This window comes from Triturus cristatus, chromosome 8, assembly GCF_964204655.1.
Source record: "Triturus cristatus chromosome 8, aTriCri1.1, whole genome shotgun sequence".
Lineage (NCBI taxonomy): Eukaryota > Metazoa > Chordata > Amphibia > Caudata > Salamandridae > Triturus > Triturus cristatus.
The window spans coordinates 1,608,009,624-1,608,030,757 of record NC_140591.1 but is presented as its reverse complement, the minus strand read 5'-3'; the positions used below and the strand labels follow the sequence as shown (position 1 = coordinate 1,608,030,757).

At 47.0% G+C, this 21,134-nt stretch overlaps 1 protein-coding gene across 1 annotated transcript in view; it reads right to left on the bottom strand.

The window, feature by feature from the left end:
• The window catches only part of SMPD1 (sphingomyelin phosphodiesterase 1), a 106,026-nt gene that overhangs the window by 51,509 nt on the left and 33,383 nt on the right, over nt 1–21,134 (bottom strand). Inside the window, exon 2 of the mRNA XM_085623524.1 lies at nt 405–1,171. Coding sequence (XP_085479650.1) covers nt 405–1,171 — 767 coding nt within the window. The remainder of the gene's footprint in view (nt 1–404; nt 1,172–21,134) is intronic.

Sequence of the window (21,134 nt, the reverse complement as noted above, 5' to 3'; positions counted from 1 at the left end):
AAAGGATGTAAGGCTCTGAGCTTGACAATGTCTTACGGCTCATGGGAGAGGGCGTGTTGATCCACAGGCATTGGTAGTGTCTCTCTGTCCTTAAGGTTGGTGCTGTTTATTGATGGGCACAACAGTAGCCTACATCACACGCCGTCAGGATGCGACAGGGTAAGGTTTTTGCTCATTTTGAAACTAACCACAATATTGTGGCCCTGCGCTCACTTATGGGGCACATATTACAAGTGTGAGGGATGGACTGGAGCCAGGCACAGGGAAAACAGCAAACCCATCGGCTATCGCAATCACGTCATTATTACCCACCCACTGAAGGATGGCTCTCATTATACCGCCTCCTGATGCACACACATATTTCTAGGTCTTCACTCTTTTATAAAAAAGACGTCCACTGTTACCGGAGTGTCTGCAGAGCATCGTCAGGAAGCCAGTCACGCCAAGCCTCGGCCATCGCCTCGTACAGCCACGCGGTGGACATGTTGCCATGGATGAATGGTGGCGGGAAGCTGTTGACCGGGGCACTCTCATGGTTGCCCACCGCAGGGTAGACGGGCACGTGCCCCAGGTACTTTTTGATCAGACCGGTGACTGTGTTCAGGGCCAGGAGTTGGTCACTGCGGGTCTGCTCCCAGACATTATGGGCAGGGATGTCGCCAGTCCAGTAGACGCTGTCGTAGAGCGTCGGGGAGGAGGCTAGTTGCTGGAGCAGGTTCTCGATGGTATGCAGTGGAAGATCACAATTGCTGTACTCCCCCCAGTAGCCAGCGCTGTGGTGACTCTTGCGCGTCTTGTTCCGGCAGCACAGCGGATCCTTACAGACAGGATCGCTGCCGGGGATGTAGTGACGATCCCAGTGGAGGTCAGTGAGGTAAAGTACTCTGCTGGTGGGGGCTCCAGGCTGCGGAGGCTTGGGGGGTGTCACAGGTGGCTTTGGAGTATCTGGGAAGGTGACATTCCAGTCTGAGTAGATGTCCCAGTGGCCACAGTCCTTACCCACGAGCAGCCCGCATATCTCAACGGGCCTGAGGTAGGACTGGACGCAGGCGGTGATCACGTCCTGCTTGAAGAGCTGCACGCCTTGCATGCACACTTGCTGCGTCTCCATCTTGAGATCGATGCACACCTTGATCGCCAGCTCTGCCACACGGTCCATGTTCGCACCCAACTATAATTCAACAAAGGTGAAAATGGAAATCTTAGACTTAACAACTTTCAATTTTAGAATGATAAATAACTTAGCTTGTATTTTCTTTAAACCCCATAACACACATGCACAAATTTGATCAAATTCTTGTACAGGAAATTTCAATGAAGGTTCTCATGGTCAAGTGACACACATTCTGGTAAAGTGGAACTCACACTGCAATAAAATCATTGGTATCACCAACCAACAATGCTAACTGATGCTTTCCTGCCCTCTTTCCCCAAAGAACACAACAAAGACATGGGGTGCAGATGGGCACAAAGCTGCCCTCCCTCGTGGGCTGGACTGTGGGGTCTTCAACAGAACCAGAAAACCGTTTTGCCTACTCTACAAAGCACCAGATGCCATACAAGCAGTGCCCCCCCCCCCCACCCCGCCCGGCATGATGAAACCGAATGTGTTTGGATGTTTACACTTTAGAGAAAACAAGCCACGGCTTAACTGCGATCACCAAGGTCACTGTATGTGTGTCCATAAAGAAGGTAAGTATTGCACCATCTGTATGACCAGTTTTTGTCCTCCTGAAATTATCATTAAACCACAAAAGAAGAGAATGTTATTCCTTTCTTAGTCAGGAGGGGGCACTCCTTTAGTTTAGCTTTAATTAGTGTATGGTATTATAATGAATGGGTGGAAGCAAACAGCCAATGAGATGCAGGTCTTGGGTTCTAGGGCCTCATCAGTTCTGGAGAAGCAGCATGAATGGAGGCGATGCCTCCATTCACCAGTGACCAGGACCACTGACCAGGATTTTCGCTTACTCATGTGCAGGAGAAGCTGGGCAGAAAAGCATGCCAGAGTCTGTCCCATTACTCCAGCCATTGGTTAGCACACAGGCAATCCTAATTCCAGGACCTCCTCAATCATTCATCAACTCTTTAAAATTCTGCTTTGGTCTGCTCATAACCCTGCCTCCTGCCTAGTTACTTGCTAAATCTCTAGAAATGCCTCCTTTACCTGCTGCTTCCTAACCATACCGTCTCCTCACTGGTCCCACCACTGCTCGTTCCATAACGCTACCTCCTTCAGCAACACACCCTTTGCACCCTCTTGTGATTGTTCACTCTGCTTTCCAAACTCCTGTCCTTTCCTAGCCAGGTACTAGTCAACACAGGTGCCTAGAGAAACTTTGGTAAAAGCGCTATGCAAGTGTAGGGTGCTAGAGAACTGGGTAATGTAACCTCCAAATAAAGTACATGCCCTGATCTTCATCTAACCTAGTTGTGCGTTCTGCGTCTCCCAGGATCTCCGCATACACCCTTCCCCTCACCTCACCATTACCCTAACAGCACTGCTCCTGTTTTGACACATTCTCCCGCTTGTAAAGACTGTGCTTTTGCCCTAGAAGGGTTTGTTTCCTCTCAAGTAAGACTTCATTGGCCAAGGTCCTGGGCCAAAGGTCTGGGGGAGGCGGGATCAGAATGACAGAACTGGACTCTCCAGTCTCTTCTTTCTTGTACTCCTTGGAGTGTATTCATTTTTTTACCAGCTTCTAATAACTGGATCTGTTTCCTTAGTTTGGTTACAAAGTACCTACATGCAGCCTAAGATGGCGGCACCGCATAGAGTTGACATAGCAGCCTAAGATGGCGGCACCGCAGAGAGTTAACAAAGCAGCCTAAGATGGCGGCACCGCATAGAGTAGACAAAGCAGCCTAGGATAGCGGTACCGCATAGTGTTGACAAAGCAGCCTAGGATGCCAGCACCGCATAGAGCTGGCAAAGCAGCCTAAGATGGTGGCACCACATAGAGTTGACAAAGCTGCCTAAGATAGTGGCACCGCATAGCATTGACAAAGCAGCCAACGATGGTGGCACCACATGGACGTGACACAGGGTGGTCACACAATCCCTGCATGCTTGTAAGTTCTCTGAGTTTGCATGTACGGAAGACCACCCACAGCAATCAAGCCACACAAAAGCAAGAGCCACCTCCATCCCCGCAGGTGGCGTCATGAGTGACACCTCTTGTGAACAGGAAGCACCGAGGTTAGGTGATGCACAAGAGTCACACTGTGCATGTACAGACTCGACTGCGGCTTCACTTGAAGCTTGGATATGTGGCAACAGAAAGAGAGCATGCACTAGGAGCAAAGGAGAAAGTGATCTGCTAGAATCTAGTTTATCGCTTCTCCTTTGAGAACTAAAAGCTGATTTTAAAAAGCGCCAACCTTGCCATTGAAATTAGAATTTAATTTTTCTACTATTTTGTTTGTGAATTAAATAAAATGTTCTATAATTTGTGTATATGCTTGATGTATACATGTTTTTAGCTCTCGCCTAGCGTTGCTGCGCATATGCGCACCACACTCGGTGAGATTTTTTGCAGACGAGTACTTTTAGAAAAGGGCTTTAAGCCCCGCCCCTCATTTCCATTGGCTGGCGTCACCGTTTATGCTAAACGGTGGCCAGCCATTGGAAATGAGCTATCTATGTTGCCTCCCATTGGCTTTTTGTGCCGGCCCACCCGGACTGGCTCACCTACTTCGCGGCTGCCGTCTAGACTTTTCTTATCTGCTTGTTTATTTAACAAGCAGATAAGAAAAGTCTTCACAACAGCCATGAAGCGGGTTTACTACAAGTTTTATAGCTTTGTTTAATCCGATCCAGGCAGGCACGGAGCTCAGAGGGTCACGGGGAGGAGAGGGGGAACCTGGCAGACTCTGGCTGCTTTTCCGCCGAGGGAGCAGCGTGTTTTTCTCGAGCAGCCCTTTCCCTGCAGGCCGGTCATGTGCACACAGGATGCAGTCTCTCTCATAATGCTGCTTTTTTTTATATTCACGTGCTAGAGGGGCAGCCCACATCATGGTATGTGCTGTGCCTTTCGTTTGTTACTTAGTGTCGAATTTGATTATAAACCTGTAAAATAAATTCACAGCTCCGTGCAGCCTGCAGTGCACGTTCAAATTATTCCCTTCGACGGAATACAAAGAGGTCTATTTTTCGACGTTGATTAGAATGGTAAAACCATGAAAACTAAAGCACACAGAACGCTCGGCATTTTTGGCGTGAGGCGTTTGCTTGTTTTTATAATGTTGGGTGGGTGTGCTGGTAGCTTGTGTCTTTTGTGGTTTGCAGCCACGGAAAGCGTCCGGCCCCCTCAGCGACCAATTGCCCCACTCCTGCTGAATGGTGTGGGCAAGGCAAGCAGGGATCTCCCAGGGACTCTTACAGGGCCCACGCCCTCCTCGGCTTCGGAGTACTGTCGCTCCAGTGCCCCGTCTTAGCCACAGCAGCACCAGGGTCTTTGTTACCCCCCCTCGTGGCGGCACAGGCACAGCCATGCCTCACAGGCCCAGCTAAACCACCATCCCAACAATCATGGGGGCCGCTTCAGTCCGAGCAGCCGTGAACATGCTGAGGAGCTCAAACCCGGTGCGGATCTTTGCGAGCTGCCCGGGGGACAGACGAGAGGCAAGGCGAAATAAGTGTGTGTGCGCGTGTGTACACTTGCACACTTAGTAGGATACGCACAAACCGGCACGGCCACACATAAAATTAAGAACTAAAGGCTTTAGTCCTTCTTTTATGTCTTGTGCCCACGCCATTTTTTTTGCTTCTTAAAATCTGGTCACTGTTCTCGGTGCTCAATGGGAGTTCTCTGACCCGGCTGGTGGGCGTGAGTTGCAAGGTCTTTTGGTGGGAGCTCTAGGTGGTGGTGGTAGTATGTTTTCGGGGAGGGACCGGGACTCCACAGGGCCAGAGGGGTGGTGAGCTCGCATGTATCTTGCCATCTGTTAGTGCAAGAGTTTCTTTTCTCTCACTTCTGGTTCTGTCCCCCTCCCCTCCGGCCCACCTGCCCCCGTGAATCTCTCCTTCCAAGCGTGTGCCTCGGTCTTGTCTATCCGGTGTCAGCCAAGCGTGCTCTACTGCCTGCGCTTTAACTATTAATTGTAAGCAAGGCTTGCACTACGCTTGCGTTTTTAATGTTAAGTGTAAGCGAACTTACTGCATCGCCTCATCTGAGTACCCCACGCCGACCATAATTGCAGACACGTGGGGGCAATGTACTCTATCCGACCCACTCCATTGCTATCTGCAAACACCTCCTCCTGCGCCACCTGGTTCCCCCGGCCTTACCCTTGCAATTAAACCCTTTGCTGCCTCGCCCTAAGCCACCGAAACGAAGGCCCCCATGCACCTCCACTCTCACCGCTCCCACTCATGCGCTTTGTCTCCCTCTGACCCGCCTCCAACATTAACAAGCATTGGCATAGCCAATAGGTCTCGCTTTTGGGACCTTATAAGTATTTAGTTATGCAGCACAATATCCATGGTGCAACAACATCAACTGTTGCATGGGTAAACACTTGTAAGGTCCCAAAAGCGAGACCTATTGGCTATGCCAATGCTTGTTTTTATTAAGTTAGCTTCGATGTGGGTTAGCTCCACTCAAGTCTGAACAAAGTCACCTTGCCATGGTCGGTTTACTGTTAGTCACAGCATATATACAAAACTCCTTACGTAAGAACAGCTCAAAGGCACACAGGGGGCCACGTGCAACCCAAACTCCGCTCAGATCAGGGCTGGCCAGGGAGTGGTCTATACTGCACGCTCTCTGGTCCATTTGGAGTGGGGCAGGAGCGAGCGCGTGTCTGCGTGGTTCAACAACGGGGAAAACGTCTACCTGTGACTGATATATATATACATAGCAGTTTTATAAAGCGCGTACTCGACCGGATGGTATCAGAGCACTTTACATAGGCTCAAACATCCTGTGATTCCGGGTAAATCACTTAATTTCCCCATGGCTAAAAAAAAGTGACCGCAATGTAAAGTGCTCTGATACCATCGGGTCGAGTTCGAGCTTTATAAAACTGATATATATAGATAGATGGATACGATAGATAGGTCACTTTTTTTAAATTTGTTTTTAGCCATGGGGAGATTCAGAGATTTATCCAGAATCACAGGATGTTTTGAGCCTTCCTACCAGTCTCGAACCTGGGGTCCCAAGCTTTCAGGTCGGCCGCTCTAGCCGTTAAGCCACACCCTCTGTGTTCAGCATTGATCCACTAGCAGAGCACTTCGTCTCTATCGCGAGGACAGGCTGCGTGCTCGTCTTTAGAATGCACATTAGCGTTTGCAACTGGCACAGTTCGCGAATTAACTGAGTAAAATCTTTCAACTTTTAATTATATTTTGAGTAATGGGTGCCATTAGTCAAAGGTTAAGAAAGGAAAACAAAATGGTGGCGGACTATGTTTACGAGGGAGCACAGGCTGACTTATCTACTTGTAGAAAATGTAAAACTTTACAGAGGACTGGTAGTTACTAACAGCTTAACGCCTCAGGACAGGTTCCAACATACTGAACCCGCACACGCTCCTCTCAATCACCAGATGTGAACATGAACCATGTCCAAATCCTGGAGCAGCATCAAGTGAAGCACACGGTGCCTGAACACGTGTAATCTCAACACCCCGAGCACGGGCAGGGTCCCGGACATTCTCCGTGCAGAGGCTGACTTGAAGAACTGCCCTGGGCACACCTCCTCTGACACAGCGATCAATGGCGAAAAGGCGCTGGAATTAGAGTGCTTCCGAAACTAGCACAGAGGGGGTTCTCAATCAGTTTCTATATGCAATCTTTTTTTTGTGCTTACTGTAGATAAAATCAATAGAACTGTATTTGGAAGACTGGTTTACATCCATTGCTGGAGGCAAGGTGCGGCTCGAACTGAAGCACTAGAGCATTTCAGAAATAAAAAACGATTTACTTAAGACATGCTCGCGGTTGCACCTATAGGCGCATACGGCATACTTAAAATAACAGGTAAATAATAACTCCGTGCCTGTCCAGGTAGGCAGTGTACAGCTATCTGTAAAGATACAAACTTAGCAGAATCCATGCCAAGTAAAAGTGCCGTGGCCTGCATGGAGCTTGGCTTGCTGGGGACCGAGGCATTGCAATCGAGGACTATCTATATATAAAATATCCGTCGCATGGTAACATGCTATTTTTATTTACCGTAATTGAAAAAAATTAAGATCTACAGGGTACGGAGAAATACATTGTTTTCTTCGAATACAGGCAGTAATTATATTTCAAAAGCAAAACGAATATTATCTAAAGGGAATATGAAAGTTTTAAAAGTTCATGGCCACTGGAACTGAACTCCCCAAATGTTTGACAAAGCAAAAAAAGACAAAGTGGAGGAGAAACCGTGCCAACCGTTAACCCTTCTTCCCAAGACTCTTCTAGGTACAGTCCTTTTAAGTGAATAAAGCCAAGAGCGCGTGCAAGGACGCAGAGGTTTGTGGAATATAAAAATGACAATTACAACAAGCGAAAGGCTGCTATTTCTCGAGATTGCACAGTGAGAGGAGGTGAGAGCAAGAGGAGACGGAAAGAATGTTTCAAGAGAAACAAGACAAGCCCGGCGGAGCGTGGCGCGCGCGCTTGGCGGGTGTGGGGAGCGCATTCCAGGCGGGGGAGCGGACCCTTTGAAGTACGATGCCAAACGGATTGCATGGCGGCACTATGCACGTGATTGTGCGCGTGCTCGCCATGCAATCCACTTTTGGGAGCACTTTTGGGAGCCCCTTACTATAGTCTCGCATAGCGATTGCTACGCAATAGCTAGGCGAGACCTAAAAACGCTTCCTATGGACCCCTCCTGCTCCCCCCTGTTGCTTCACCCCAGGCCAATTCCTCTTTGTGAGTACTCTCATACATTAATAATCTGCCCAGGATCACAGGATGTTGGGCCACGCCGAGATCCACAAGCATTTTTATTTTATTTTGCAGAGGTGGGTTTAGGCGTGCAGAGCTGACCTTTGTCTGCTAACCCCCATGCATGAAATTAAGGAGTACAGGGAATGGTTAGTGAGTTCCAAGAATAAAAAATAAAAAAACTCACAAGGAAAGGCTGTCAATCCACAATAGTTTTCCAAGCAGATCACAGGGAAGGTTTTTTTTTTTAGGAAACGGGAGCGCATAGGGGGTTGTGGGCTACCAAAATTGTTTGCTGGTTTTACATCTCTAGCGCTTGGGGCTGAACGAATCGCCTCTATGCGCTATTAGTAAACATACTCGGGTCCGTCCTTGTGTTTCTCGGGCTTGGTGTGGACAGTGACCTCTCCCGTCTTTAAGTTCGGTGACAACAGACTGTGCACATACAATGCACTCACTTCTCATCTGGGCATACTATGGAAACCTGCCCATGCCTACAAAAATATAAACCGTGCAGGGGACCTAAGTAGCTCATGTGAACACCCCTTTGCTATGCCCTTCCCCCCCCCACACACACACCTTCTCTCTAATTCTGACAACGTCCCGTGTAGTTGCAATAAACTCTCGCAGCACTCTGGGCTCCATGCGGCAAGAAGCCGCCAGCACATTTGGCCCATTTGGTAGCTGCGCAGCACTTTGAAAATAAGCATTTGCAATACAGTAGGTCTCGCATTTACGCAAGTTTAAGCTATTAGCATTGTAAATAACAATGCCTTTTATTTGTCTTTTAAAAACCAAAACATAAATAAAAAAAATTGTCATTTACAATGCCAATAGATCAAAGTCGCGAAATAAGAGACCTATTGCATTGCTTAGGTCTCGTATTTGCGAGAGTTTAAGCTATTGGCATTGTAAATGACAATGCCTTTTATTTATCTGTTTTCAAAACCAACACATAGATAAAAGGTTTGTCATTTACAATGCCAATAGCTCAAAGATTTGCAAATGCGAGACCTATTGCATTGCAAATGCTTGTTGTCTACAGTTTTCATGTCCAAATTGAGAACTACTGAGCTAAGTAGCAGCATTCTTGGAAACGAGTGTGTGGTGAATTGTAAAGCACGTGTCTGGTACCATCAGATGTCTTTTGGTGAGCTAATAATGTGAGATAACGTTAATACGGCACTGGACTATTTCTTCAGAGTTGGAGGTGTAGGTCTGAATTGTGGTCACCTGGCACAACAGGGTCAAGCAGGCACCCAGGGATCGAAAAGCAGCAGGACCTATGACCTATGAGCCAGAATTGAGGCTAGCTTTCGGAGATGTATGCAAAAACCAGAACAGCGACTGGTTATGAAGAAAAGTGTGAACCACTGCAACATATGAGTTAGAAAAACATGTAACTGTAAAATTAAACAAAACAAGTCAGAGTAAACATCAATTCAAATGAAACAATATTAATTTCAAGAAGAGGGATACAGGTTCCAGCAGTCAGTACCTACAGGTCCAGTAAGGCAAACAAATCTTGAAGAATGACCGTTGAGTACTTAGTCCATTCTTGAAAGAAAGACTTAATCAATCATCCAATTTAGGAATTAGAGAAGATTATGGATGATCGGAGATTTTTCTCTTTTGAAGCGATTGAAATTAAACGCATGACGACGTTTCGGTCTCTGTATTAGTTAATAATGGAGACCATCCTCAGGACAGATTGCGTAGATTAGGACTCCTAACTTTACTACTCCTAAACTGAGAAAAATCCTAACTTTAAGACTTTCGTTATTCACAGAAGGCATTTAGGAGTCCTAAAGTTAGGACTCCTAACTTCTGTGAATACCGAAATGAGTAAGTGCCTTCTGTGAATACCAAAATGAGTAAGTGCCTTCTGTGAATACCAAAATGGTAGTAAGTTTAGGATTTTGTCTTGTTAGTTCCATGAATCGGGCCCACTGTGAATAAGTGCGCCACTATAGGTAAAGCGAACCGCGCGGTCATTCAAATAAATACATTTCTAAAAGTGTACGGCACACTGCGATGTTGTGGAACATCATTAAAAACCAGCTGAAGCAGCGCACGTCGTGCCTCTAGTAGGAGAAATTAATTAAAGAAAATAGTGCTTACAGACTTTATAACACATACCGTGTAACAACTGAAGTAAAAGGGCCAGTCCTCATGGGTTACAAATGAAGACAAGGAGGTACCAAGGAGGAACCAACAAGCCTACTTACGAAACAGAAGCCAGCATTTAAGAAGGACAGGACACAAGCCAATGACAATTATGGGCGGAGAGTGAGCAGGGCTTGCAGTGCATACCCTAATACAGCATGCCTCGCAGAGCGAGCCGTACATACGCACTGCCACTGGGCTCGACCTAAAAATAAAAAGCAACAATCCCCTGATTCGACCCGGCATCACACAGTGGCGGTGCACGAATATAAACATGACAAAGGCCTATGCTGTGTCAAGATTACGCGCAAAGTGCAGCAGTGCTGAATACCCACTTGGGAAACAGAGATGTATTTTCATTGAGAGCAGGGATAATTATGTTTCAAGAAGGGGCATAGGCAGGGAACAGACCCACAGTTAATGGGGTGTTAGGAAATATGTTTCCATGAAGAAAAAGAAAATCAGCTCCTGCTTAGGGTTTTTCAAATGAACAAAAATATGAACAAGTAATTTGCTCATGCTAACATCATTTCATAAAAGTATTTCAGCAATGCTCTTGGGAAAACTGTGACAGCTGCATCTTCACATGAAAACTCTTGAAATCTTTTGGGAATTCCCCAAAAACCTACACAAGTAGATTCAGGATTCTTTTGTGGATCAGGAGAAGACCTGGAGCCAGATTACAGAGAGCGCCTCGGGGATGCACCAGGTGTGTGCACCCTCTTTTTGTGCACCCAGATACTGTGGTATTGCAAAAGGGACGGCAGACACCGAGCGCCCCTTCAATACTATGCATAGGAACAACACATACCTTGCACTGACACAAAGGGGCGTTCTTTCATGCAAATGAGAAGTCCTTTTGGAATCCATATTACAGACAAGGGTGCAAAGGCAAAGAAGCTGTCAGCGTCAGGACATGCGCTGTTTATACACGGCATAGGAGGTGAGGAAAGGGCTTCTCCTCTGATAAAAATATGAAAGTCTAGCATCACTGTCTAGGTATTCTTGGCAGCATTAAAAGCACATGTTTAGCTACCACCCAATTCCCACTTAGCCTTCGATTCCACAGCTTTGTGTGTGGTGCTGTGTCTTGGAGCAAAGTTCACAGAAAGTAAGCATGTCCAGAGGCTGTGACCTCTGATTCTGGCACAGCTGCCATCTTGACAACCTGTCTCTCCCATATGATATTCCTAAATTTGATGTTCTTGTGTATCCCACAACACCACTACAATCTCATCACCCAAGTGTGCGCACACATTGCCCAATCCTGTGATTTCAGAGCCTAAACTAAGAGCTCTAAGTGCCTGAGTTGCCATAATTACCAAGACCATCTTGGTGCACGGATGCCACAGGAGATGCGGTGTCTGGTGACTTGAACACAGTATTGAGGGGAGTTCGAGTTCAAGAAACGGGGCACTCGCCTGTTCACGCTGCAATCCCCACGGCAGATAAATCTCAGCCGTGGACAAGAGTCCGGCAGGAAAAGAGAGGTAGAAAGGCTTATCTGAAACCAGAGAGGCGTGCACGGCCCGGCAGCACATGGTCTGAGGCCCGGTGAGTCTTATGACTGGTCCATTCCTGGTGCTTCCGGTGCACGTGTGTTACATGCCAGACAGGGAAAACTTAGGTGGCCGGTTATTACAAGGACTGGACCACTGCCTGTGCTCAAGTCCACTCGCTGTGCTCAAGTCCACTTGCTGTGCTCTAGGTGCACATGTGTGTTTTCCCCCAGGTAGAGAAAAGTTAAGTGCCCAGGGATTACTAGGAATGGTCCATTCTCTGTGTTCCAGGTGTATGTGTGTTACACCCCAGGCAGGGAATAGATGGGGGCAGTGATTATTGGGACTGGTCCATTCTCAATGGTGAAGGTTTGCGCTCTAGAGGTGGTCTTTAGTCCAGTGGTTGCTGGGACTTGTCTATTCCCTGCGCTGAAGGTGAACTGAAAGGTCAACGTGCCAATGTCCTCTGATTCTATGGACCAAAAACGCCTGTATCACCTCTCAGTATTTATGGGGAGAGCAAACCGATGCCTGCTCATGGATCAGGATACTTTGTCAATAGCTTCTGGTTGCTCATGGTAATTGAGTTCTCACCTGGATGGGGAAAGAGGCTTGCACCACTTCTGATTAAGGCCCCTTTGGCATGTGGGCTACTTGGACCATGCGATACGCGCCTTCCAGAGTCAGTGGAGACTGCGAGCAGGTAGGCCTGACCTTGTGTGTTCTTTCTGATCTATTAGAGTCAGCGCTGCTTAAGATCTGACGTTACATAGGATCTCAGCGGGGTAACCCTACAGTGACTGCTGGGATAAGGTACTCACTCCCTAAAGAAGGTGTCTTGGCATAGGTCTCCGTGGGCTGGGGGTTCATAGAAGGTCTCAGACAGAAAAGGCTCTTCCTGAAGAAGGAAGTTTCAAAGGTGGGAAATGTTCATCCTTCTGCGAAACACACAAAGTCGATCATAGGGTGAAATTGGTGAAAAAGCACGTGCCAGGGCCCAGAGCTTCTCTCAGCAGTCTTCCACCAGTGCTGCCTAATGCCAGGATTGCATTATACCACGACTGCGTATTGTGAAGTCCTCAAAAATGAGTACCGGTGCTCACCACCGGCAACTACAGACACAAATGAAATACTGCAAGATAACGGGGTTCGGCCGTGTGAATCTGATCACCCGCCACAAGCCTGTGAATTGATATTCTGTTCAGAACATTTTGGCTCCACATTCAGGACAAAGCCCATGTGAATGGCTTAACTCCATTCCCTTCGTAACCTCTTCGTTGCTAGGAAGGCCAAAGTACAACGTGGTAAAACAGTCGCGAGGTGGAGCAATGACCACCCAACAACGAAAGCTCTGATTACGGCTGACCAAACAGCAGCATGTGCCTGAGCTTGGTCAGGGGTTGGAGACATTGGCTAAGCACTGAATCCATCTAAGGCCCTTGAGGGAGCGCACCAAGGCGTCCTCATCTGAAATGCACCGCTCATGAGAGCCGGCAAATCGGATCTGCTCTGGACCTCGTTCGTGGATCCAACCCTGGCTCTCAGACAGGGTCTGGCTTCCAACGGGACCCAAGACTCACCCCTGAACCTGGTCTCGCAGGGGAACCCAGCCCCAGTCCGCACAGTTAGTAATCGCGACATACTTTCAGGATAACCACTGACTAAATAATTCCAATTTCCATCCTTTGCAGGATCTATTTGAGGAGTTATGCAGAGCTAGGAAGAGTCCAATATAGGAAACACCAGACTGGAATGGAAAGAGATTATGAAAGCAGCAGGACTCAGGTCAGCAATGAGCTATGGGTGGAGCACCAGACTGAGAATGAGAAAACTTAAAGGAGCTTAGGGAATTCTTAGGGAATTTCTACTGATTTCCATAAAAATGCTGCAAGAATAAACCTGATTGATTATTTGTATGTAATGGTATCTCATTTGGATATCCAGAAAACCTGGCATGCTCCTGCCCCCAGGTCATGATGCGGCCGCCTTTCCATGGGTTGTGCGTGATCTGAGAGTAGCTCATCCAGTCCAGGCATTTGCTTTGCTTTTTGGGACTTGCTAGCCCGTTTTAAAAATCCTCAAATGCAAAGAAGAAACCTGGAATTGATGAGCACCTCGGGCATGGACCTGGGAAACTTCAGATGGATTCCCACCCTGACCGTCGCCTTTTCTCTGGAGGCTCCTGTGACCCAGGGCTCGATCTTCAGAAAATCTATCTCTCGCCGTGCGGAGAGTGAAACATGTCTAATAAGTCTGTTTCCTGATTTTCTCATGCAAAAGGTGGGACAATGTTTTTGCACCATGGCTACTACTCAACTAAAGTTTCTAGTTGTCAGGGGTAGGTGGGTGGGCAAGCGTGGAAATATGAAGCAAGAAGAATTCGTTTTGAGTTTGTTTTTGGTAGTCACAAGACTGGTACTTGATTGAGGCCTTTAGGCACCACTACAGTTGGGTACAAGAGGATGCCAGATTGCAAGAAACAGCCACAAAAATCTTTCTTCCAGGTGAAAGGGAGTACATCAAAAACAAAATGTAATTTTGCTAGAGATTCTGCGATCCTTGTTTTCGGAGGGGGACAGTAGACAGTGTTGCATGAGAACTCAAGGGATTGGAGCAGGGAAGGCAGAGAAGGGATAAGCGAATATTTCATAGCTGGAATGGGTTGTTTATAAACCCACGAATAAGATGTATTACTGGTACAAAGCTCCACGCAGGCCATGCAGTAGATGGAACTAAAGATCACAGACGTTTACTGCGAGAGGATACTCCTGGCCTGCTGCCTCAGAGGCACCCCTTAGTGGATAGAGCGTGCGTTGCTGGTTACAAGTCCTAACTGCAGCATGATGTGTGGTGAATGAGGGACCAGTGTTCTAGCTGGAGTCAGCAGGACCCCACGAGTTGTGCACGAGGTAGGCACGAGCTCCCAAGACTCCTGAAGGGGTGAAAGGCAGAGCAAGGAGTAATCAGAGAATTCAATTATCCCCCACTTGGGCCGGAACTCTAATCACGACGAGTATGCAAAGCGAGCAGACCTGACCGCCTTTAGGAAAGTTCCCCTCACCCATCTATCCATCCACCCATCTTTCTATCCATCCACCCATCCTTTTCATCAATTCAGCTGTCCACGCCTCCACAATTCAGTCCATCAATCTAATTCACCCTCCTATCCTTCCAATCATTCATCCGCCAATCAACATATCCATGCATCTATCTGTCCATACTTTACTCTTTCCCACGTGCCCTTCATTCTTCCCTCATTCATCCTCTCACTCTTTCATCCATCCTTTTATGCTTCCTTCAGTCTATCCATCCTGTCTCCCTTTCCACATTCCTTCACCTTTCCTTACATCTTTTCTTCATTTTTTCCTTTTATGGTTCCTTCAATTCACCCTTCCTTTCTCCCCTTTCCTTCCTTTCCTCTTTCTATCTACAAATCTTTTGTCTCTCATCCTTTATTTTCTTCCTTACCTTTCTCTCTCAAGCACACTTTTTCTATTTTTCCTCTTTTTATCCTCTTTCATTAGCAGTAGCGGGTCCTCCGCTAAGGCGGAGGAGCGTCACCCCACTTCTTTTATCAGTTGCAGCTAGCATGGCTAACGGGGGGGGGGATGCGGGGTGGGATAGTCTGGTGGTCACAAGGGAAGGGGGGTTGTGCGGGGGAAGCCTTAAATAATAAATAATACGTACCTACTTTCCCAGGTCCCCCGTCTTCAGTCTGCTCCTGCTTTCCTGCCTCTGTAGGAACAGGAAGCCGGCAGCCTCCCTCCCCTAAGCCAATCACAACACTGCAATGGCAGCGTTGTGATTGTTTGGGATGCCAACCACACAGGCGTCAATGGGGAGGCCATTTTCTCAATGTAGGCTGCATGCAGCCTACATGGAGAAAAGGGAGAGTGCGCATGACTGGTTTCAGGGCCCACATTAAGCATACCACTCCTCCCCTGCCCTAGAGCAGAAACGCGCAGCCACCCGCCCCCAACCAAACCCTTCTGCTTTCTCACAGTGTGAGAAGCAGAAACATAAAATGGTATTATAAATAATGGTTTATGCTTCTTGCACTGTGAGAAAGCAGTGGGGCAACGCTCCTCCGCCCACATGGAGGAGCCGCCCCTGGCTTTTAAGCAGTGTAAATAAAGGAAAAATAAAATGATAACTGGATGTTATCATTTTATTTGTTCCTGATGCTTTGCTGGCGGGGCGGCTCTGCTCTCAAAGCAGGGCAGGGGACAAGTGGTTTTCTCACTTCAAGTGCGCCTGAATGGTTAGCCAGCCCCCTCGGGCCAACCAAACATTCATGCGCACTTTGCATGTTCTTCATGCAGGATGCAGTACAGCTTGTGTGTAGTCCCTGGTTGAGTGTTGAACCACAGCGCTCAGACCAATCACAACGCTGCATAGCAGTGTTGTGATGGGTCACGGGAGGCTGGGTGCTTCCTGGTTCCTGTTCCGCCCGAGTCCTGACGCGGAGGAGAGACTGAGAGACGAGGCGGCGATAAGGTAAGGTTTATTTTTTATTTGTTTTACATTCCCTCCATCCCCAGCCACCCCCGATCTGTGCCAGCCGCCACTGTTCATTATTCACAATTTCCCTTTCTATGGTTCCTTAGCTGTGCCTTCCAACCCACGACCCACACCCCTCAGCCATGGAATTCCATAACAATACTATTCATCAGCATTTTGTCTGAAGACCCCCAGGCAGAGGAGGCCCATAAACAACTAATTTAAGTTACTTAAGTGGGGGTTCTCTAGCCGTAGACGCAGAGGGCACTGGCTGCTGAATACATGTGTTAAGAAAAAACTGCGGAGGATTAAAAAGTGGCCAGACCACAAAATGGCGGCATGTCAGAGGTAACAGCGCCAAGTGAGCCTTTAGAAGGGCCCTTAGCAGTGGGGATCTCAGGCACATCTGTGGGCAGCGCCTCAGAGACCATACTCCCTCAGGGGTGCACGAAGCTGCGCGGTACTTCTCTTTCGCCCCTGCCGGAAGCCACGTGCCTGCAGCGCTTACCACATCCTTCAGAGTGTGGAAAAGAAGGAACATGCAACTCGTGGCCATTACGATACCTCCTTCGACCTCCAAAGGAAAATGCACTTATCCTAATCAGTGCTTCCGTCACGATAATCTATCAAGAGGACGACTGTGGCAACAGGAGCTCGGACTGTAGCGCCTTGCTCTATTCACAGCGCGCTCTACGCTGAATCTGATAAACCCTCGATTACTTTATCTTGGAGGGAATTTACGTTGTCCCAACCTGCTTCATGACTTTTTTCTGGAGCACTCCTAAATTATCAGAGTTTAAGTTATAACTTGTCACAATGTATTTAAAAATGTTACCCTGGAGGCCTCTTAAATTGACACACTGTATTTAAAAATGTTACCTTGGCTTCCTCCTAACTTGCTACAATGTATTTAAATATTTTTAAACTCGAGCCCTTCTAAACTGTCACAATGTATGTTTTTAAAGTAACTAAGGAAGCTTTATTTGCATCGGTTAATAAATATTTATGTACAAAACATTCAAGTTAAAAAAAAGTCAGTTTAAAAGGAGATTGCTACAAAAAAAAAATAATAATAATAATAAATTAAAAAAAAGATGTCAAGGTATCTCTAAATACACCAGTTGAGTTCATTACTAACGTCATGACCGCAAGTACACCAGCTTTGTAAAGTGCTCATGAAGTCATGTGGAGTCAGGATACACTGAGGGTGTGGCACGAGTTCTCTCCCTGACTGGCAGACGGGCCCCTGGAGCAGGAACAGAGTTTTGCTTTCAAAAAGCTGTCTCAGCAGATTAATAAAGACACCAGCTTTATAAAGTACTCTTGTAAAGTCACTTGACGCCAGGATAGCCTGGGGTATGGTATGATTGCTCTCCCTGGCTGGCAGCCTTACCCCTGGAGCAGGAACTGAGTTTTTATTCTGTAAGATAACCGCTTAATAACAATGTAAGCAGAAGTACGCCAGCTTCATAAAGCGGTCTTCTAGAGTCATGTGAGGCCAGGTTGACCTGAGGGGGCGAGCCGAGTCCTGTCCCTGGCTAGCATCGTAGTCCCAGGAGCAGGAACAGAATTTTTGTTCTCTAATTGTCACTGGGCTGCTGAGCCATGCTCCGCACATTTTCTAGCTTGCATATTTTTTGTTTGAATCCGATTAGGCATTTTGCAAATCGAGAGTTCAGTTTAGGGTCATCAGGTTGCAGGCAGGCTATAACAGCCTGCCTTCATGTGTGGGTCGCATTGAGGTTCAGTGCGCTTCTAAGCAGGTGAGTCTTGTTAATGGCCATTTCAGGACAGATACAATAAACATCTGTTATTTTGTGCCTTGATACCATAGGTTGATACGTGCGCTTTACAAATATACATGTCAATTTTTAGGTCTCGCCTATGCAGCGCGCATACGCTACCTAGGAGGAAACCTCTTGTAATCGATTTGGTTTTTAGGCCAAAAACATGCATGCATTGCATTGCTTTCAATGGCAATGCATGCACGTTAGGCGATTCCCTTGCATTAGCAAGCTTTGAAACCATCTGTAATTAACTTGCAGCCAAATGGTGGTGCTCGTGTTCGCTTCCGCAAGGGAAACGCTGTGTGTGCTCTGGGCCGCACTCCCCCCACCCCTCCCACTTGGTTTTTTGCCTCCTGTCACACCTGCCCGTCCTCATCTTAACCTGCCTTCCTTCTCCCATGCTTTCCTTCCCCCTTCTTTCCGAATAAACATTCCTAAATTACATGCCCAATTAAGCGCTTCAAAGCCAAACCTAGACTCAGACGCTAACTCTGGGGTTAATAAAATTACCACTTGGATTAAAACAGCACTAGACACAACAGCTCCCAAAAAGAACTTCATGCCAAAAAGGAAAAAGCCTTCTGAACCTTGGTTCTCAGAAATGCTACGAGTGGAAAAAAAAAAAGAATGTAGAAGGTCAGAAGTGGAGAGCTAACTATGACCAGACAAGAAAGACTGACTACTCATATACCTTGACAGAATATAAGAAACTGATAATCGAGGAAAAGAGCAAATATTTTACAAAGAAAATCCAGGAGGCTAAGAACACCAGTAGAGAGCTGTTTGACACAGTAAAAAAACTGGCAAACCTCCCAATGAATGCTCGAAAAAATTTCAGCCCAGATTTCTGTAACACCATAGGTCAATTTTTTATAAGCAAAGTTGAGACTGTTTATAGAACACTCTCGGAGAACAACACCGCTTCGGATGAAGGACTGAGGCTAGGACTAGAGGCCTCGGACAAGTTTTTTACTTTTTCTGGACCTACAATGGAACAGATAACCAAAGTGTTAAACACTACCAAGTCTGGGGCACCCTCTGACCCGTGCCCCCCCAAGGTTTTCCACCTATTGCCAGAAATGCTCAGCGAGCAACTTAGAGCATTATTCTCGGATATAATACAACCAGGCACATTCCCAATGGCATGGAAGTCAGCCTCAGTCCGACCACTACTGAAAAAAGCTAACCTTGATCCCAATGAACCTAGCAGCAACAGGCCTATCTCTAGGATCCCGTTTCCATCTAAGGTGCTGGAAAAGCTACTTAATACGCAGATCTCAACATATATCACCGCGGGACACTTCTTGGACCACTCACAATATGGTTTTCGAGAAGGCCATGGGACAGAGACGGTATTGATTATGGCAGCGGAGGAGCTCAGAAGAACTCTGGATGCAGGAAAGAAGGCCGCCTTGATCTTGTTGGATCTCTCGGCGGCCTTCGATACTGTTAATCATAAGATCTTAATTGGTAGACTAGCTGAGCTCGGATTCCAAGACAATGCCATTACCCTACTGTCATCATATTTAGCAGACAGATCCTTTGTAATCGAAGTAGAGGGATCAGCATCTAAATCCTTCTCTCTGCCATGTGGGGTGCCACAGGGCTCATCCTTGAGTCCTACACTGTTTAATATGTACGTGGCCCCTCTGGCAGCGATCATCAGGCAATGTGGTATCTAGGTAATATCATACGTCTACGACACCTAGGTGGTGGTATCAATCTCAAATAACATCGATGAGACAGCCGATCAATTTAATATCTGTATGTCACAGATAAACACTTGGATGCAGAAAAACTGCCTTAAATTGAACGGTGAAAAAAACCGAGGTACTACTATTAGGGACAAACACCTCCTTCTGGTCCCCAAGATGGTGGCCAGTTGATATGGGTGAATGCCCCACCCCAGTCCCAAAGGTCAGAAACCTGGGGGTAATATTCGATGAAAGACTGACATTTGAATGTCAGATCAACAAACTTGCCTCCACGTTTTGGGGCATCCTGAAAATGATCAGGAAAATCAGCCCGTTCATCCCTAAAGATGCACTGAAGACAGTGGTCACAGCATTGGCCCTTTCGAGACTGGATTACGGCAACGCGCTATATGTGGGGTTACAGTCTCAACTCCTACTGAGGCTTCAGCGAATGCAGAATGCAGCAGCGAGATTAATTTTAGATATACCCAAATACGAACCAGTTTCCCATCGGTTGAGAGACCTCCACTGGCTTCCAGTTATGTTATGTTATGTTAAAAGACATTTATTCAGTGCACGTTCACCAACCGTTTTTTTGGCGCTAAGCAGAGTCAGACAGTTGCATAACGAGAGTAGAGAGAGAAAAGAAATGTTCAATTATGAGCTTGAATGAACAGCCAGGTCTTAAGAGCGGACCTGAACTGAGCATAGGAAGAGGATGAGCGAAGATCAGAGGGAAGGGTGTTCCAAAACTGAGGCGCCAGGAATGAAAAACAAAGACCACCGTGTTTCTTGCGCTTAAAGGAACAAGGCGTCAGAAGGTTCATGTTTGAAGAGCGTAGTGAACGAGAAGGGGTATAGCGTGACAGTCTAGACCTAATGAAAGTCGGGCCATGATCCCAGAGAGCTTTAAAAACTGGTGCATCCTAGTTTGAAAAGGCAACGTTGAAATACGGGGAGCCAATGAAGGTCCTTCAAAAGGGGTTTCACATGGTGAAATTTAGGTTGGCCGTACACAAGTCATGCGGCTTGGTTCTGTACCAGTTGAAGTTGATGTAATTGATAGGCGGGAATGCCGGCGTAGAGGGAATTAGCATAGTCAATACGCGACATCACCAAGGCAAGAACGGCCTGAGTCCGAGCCTCAAAGGTCAGGAATCTGGTAATTTTGCGAATTCTTCGAAGATGGAAGAAACAGGCAGATACCACAGAGTTAATCTGTGCTTTCATCGAGAGATCGCTACTGATTACAATACCCAGACTCTTGACTGATTTCGCTGGAGATGGTGGACGACCCAGGGAGTCAGGCCAGAAGTTGGAATTCCAGGGATTCCCTGGGTCCCCCGTGAGGATCAGCTCAGTTTTATCTGGGTTAAGGTTAAGCTGGCTGGCACTCATCCAGTTGCTAATAAATAGCATGACAGATTGAAAATTATCAATAGAGGAGGGAGAAGAGTCAATGTGAAAAACGAATTGGAGATCATCGGCATAGTTAAAGACAGTCTCCTCTCTTTTTTGGAGGGCCGAAATTAAAGGGAGAATGTACAGATTGAAAAGGAGAGGGGAGAGTGCCGAGCCCTGGGGGACACCACATGTCAATCTC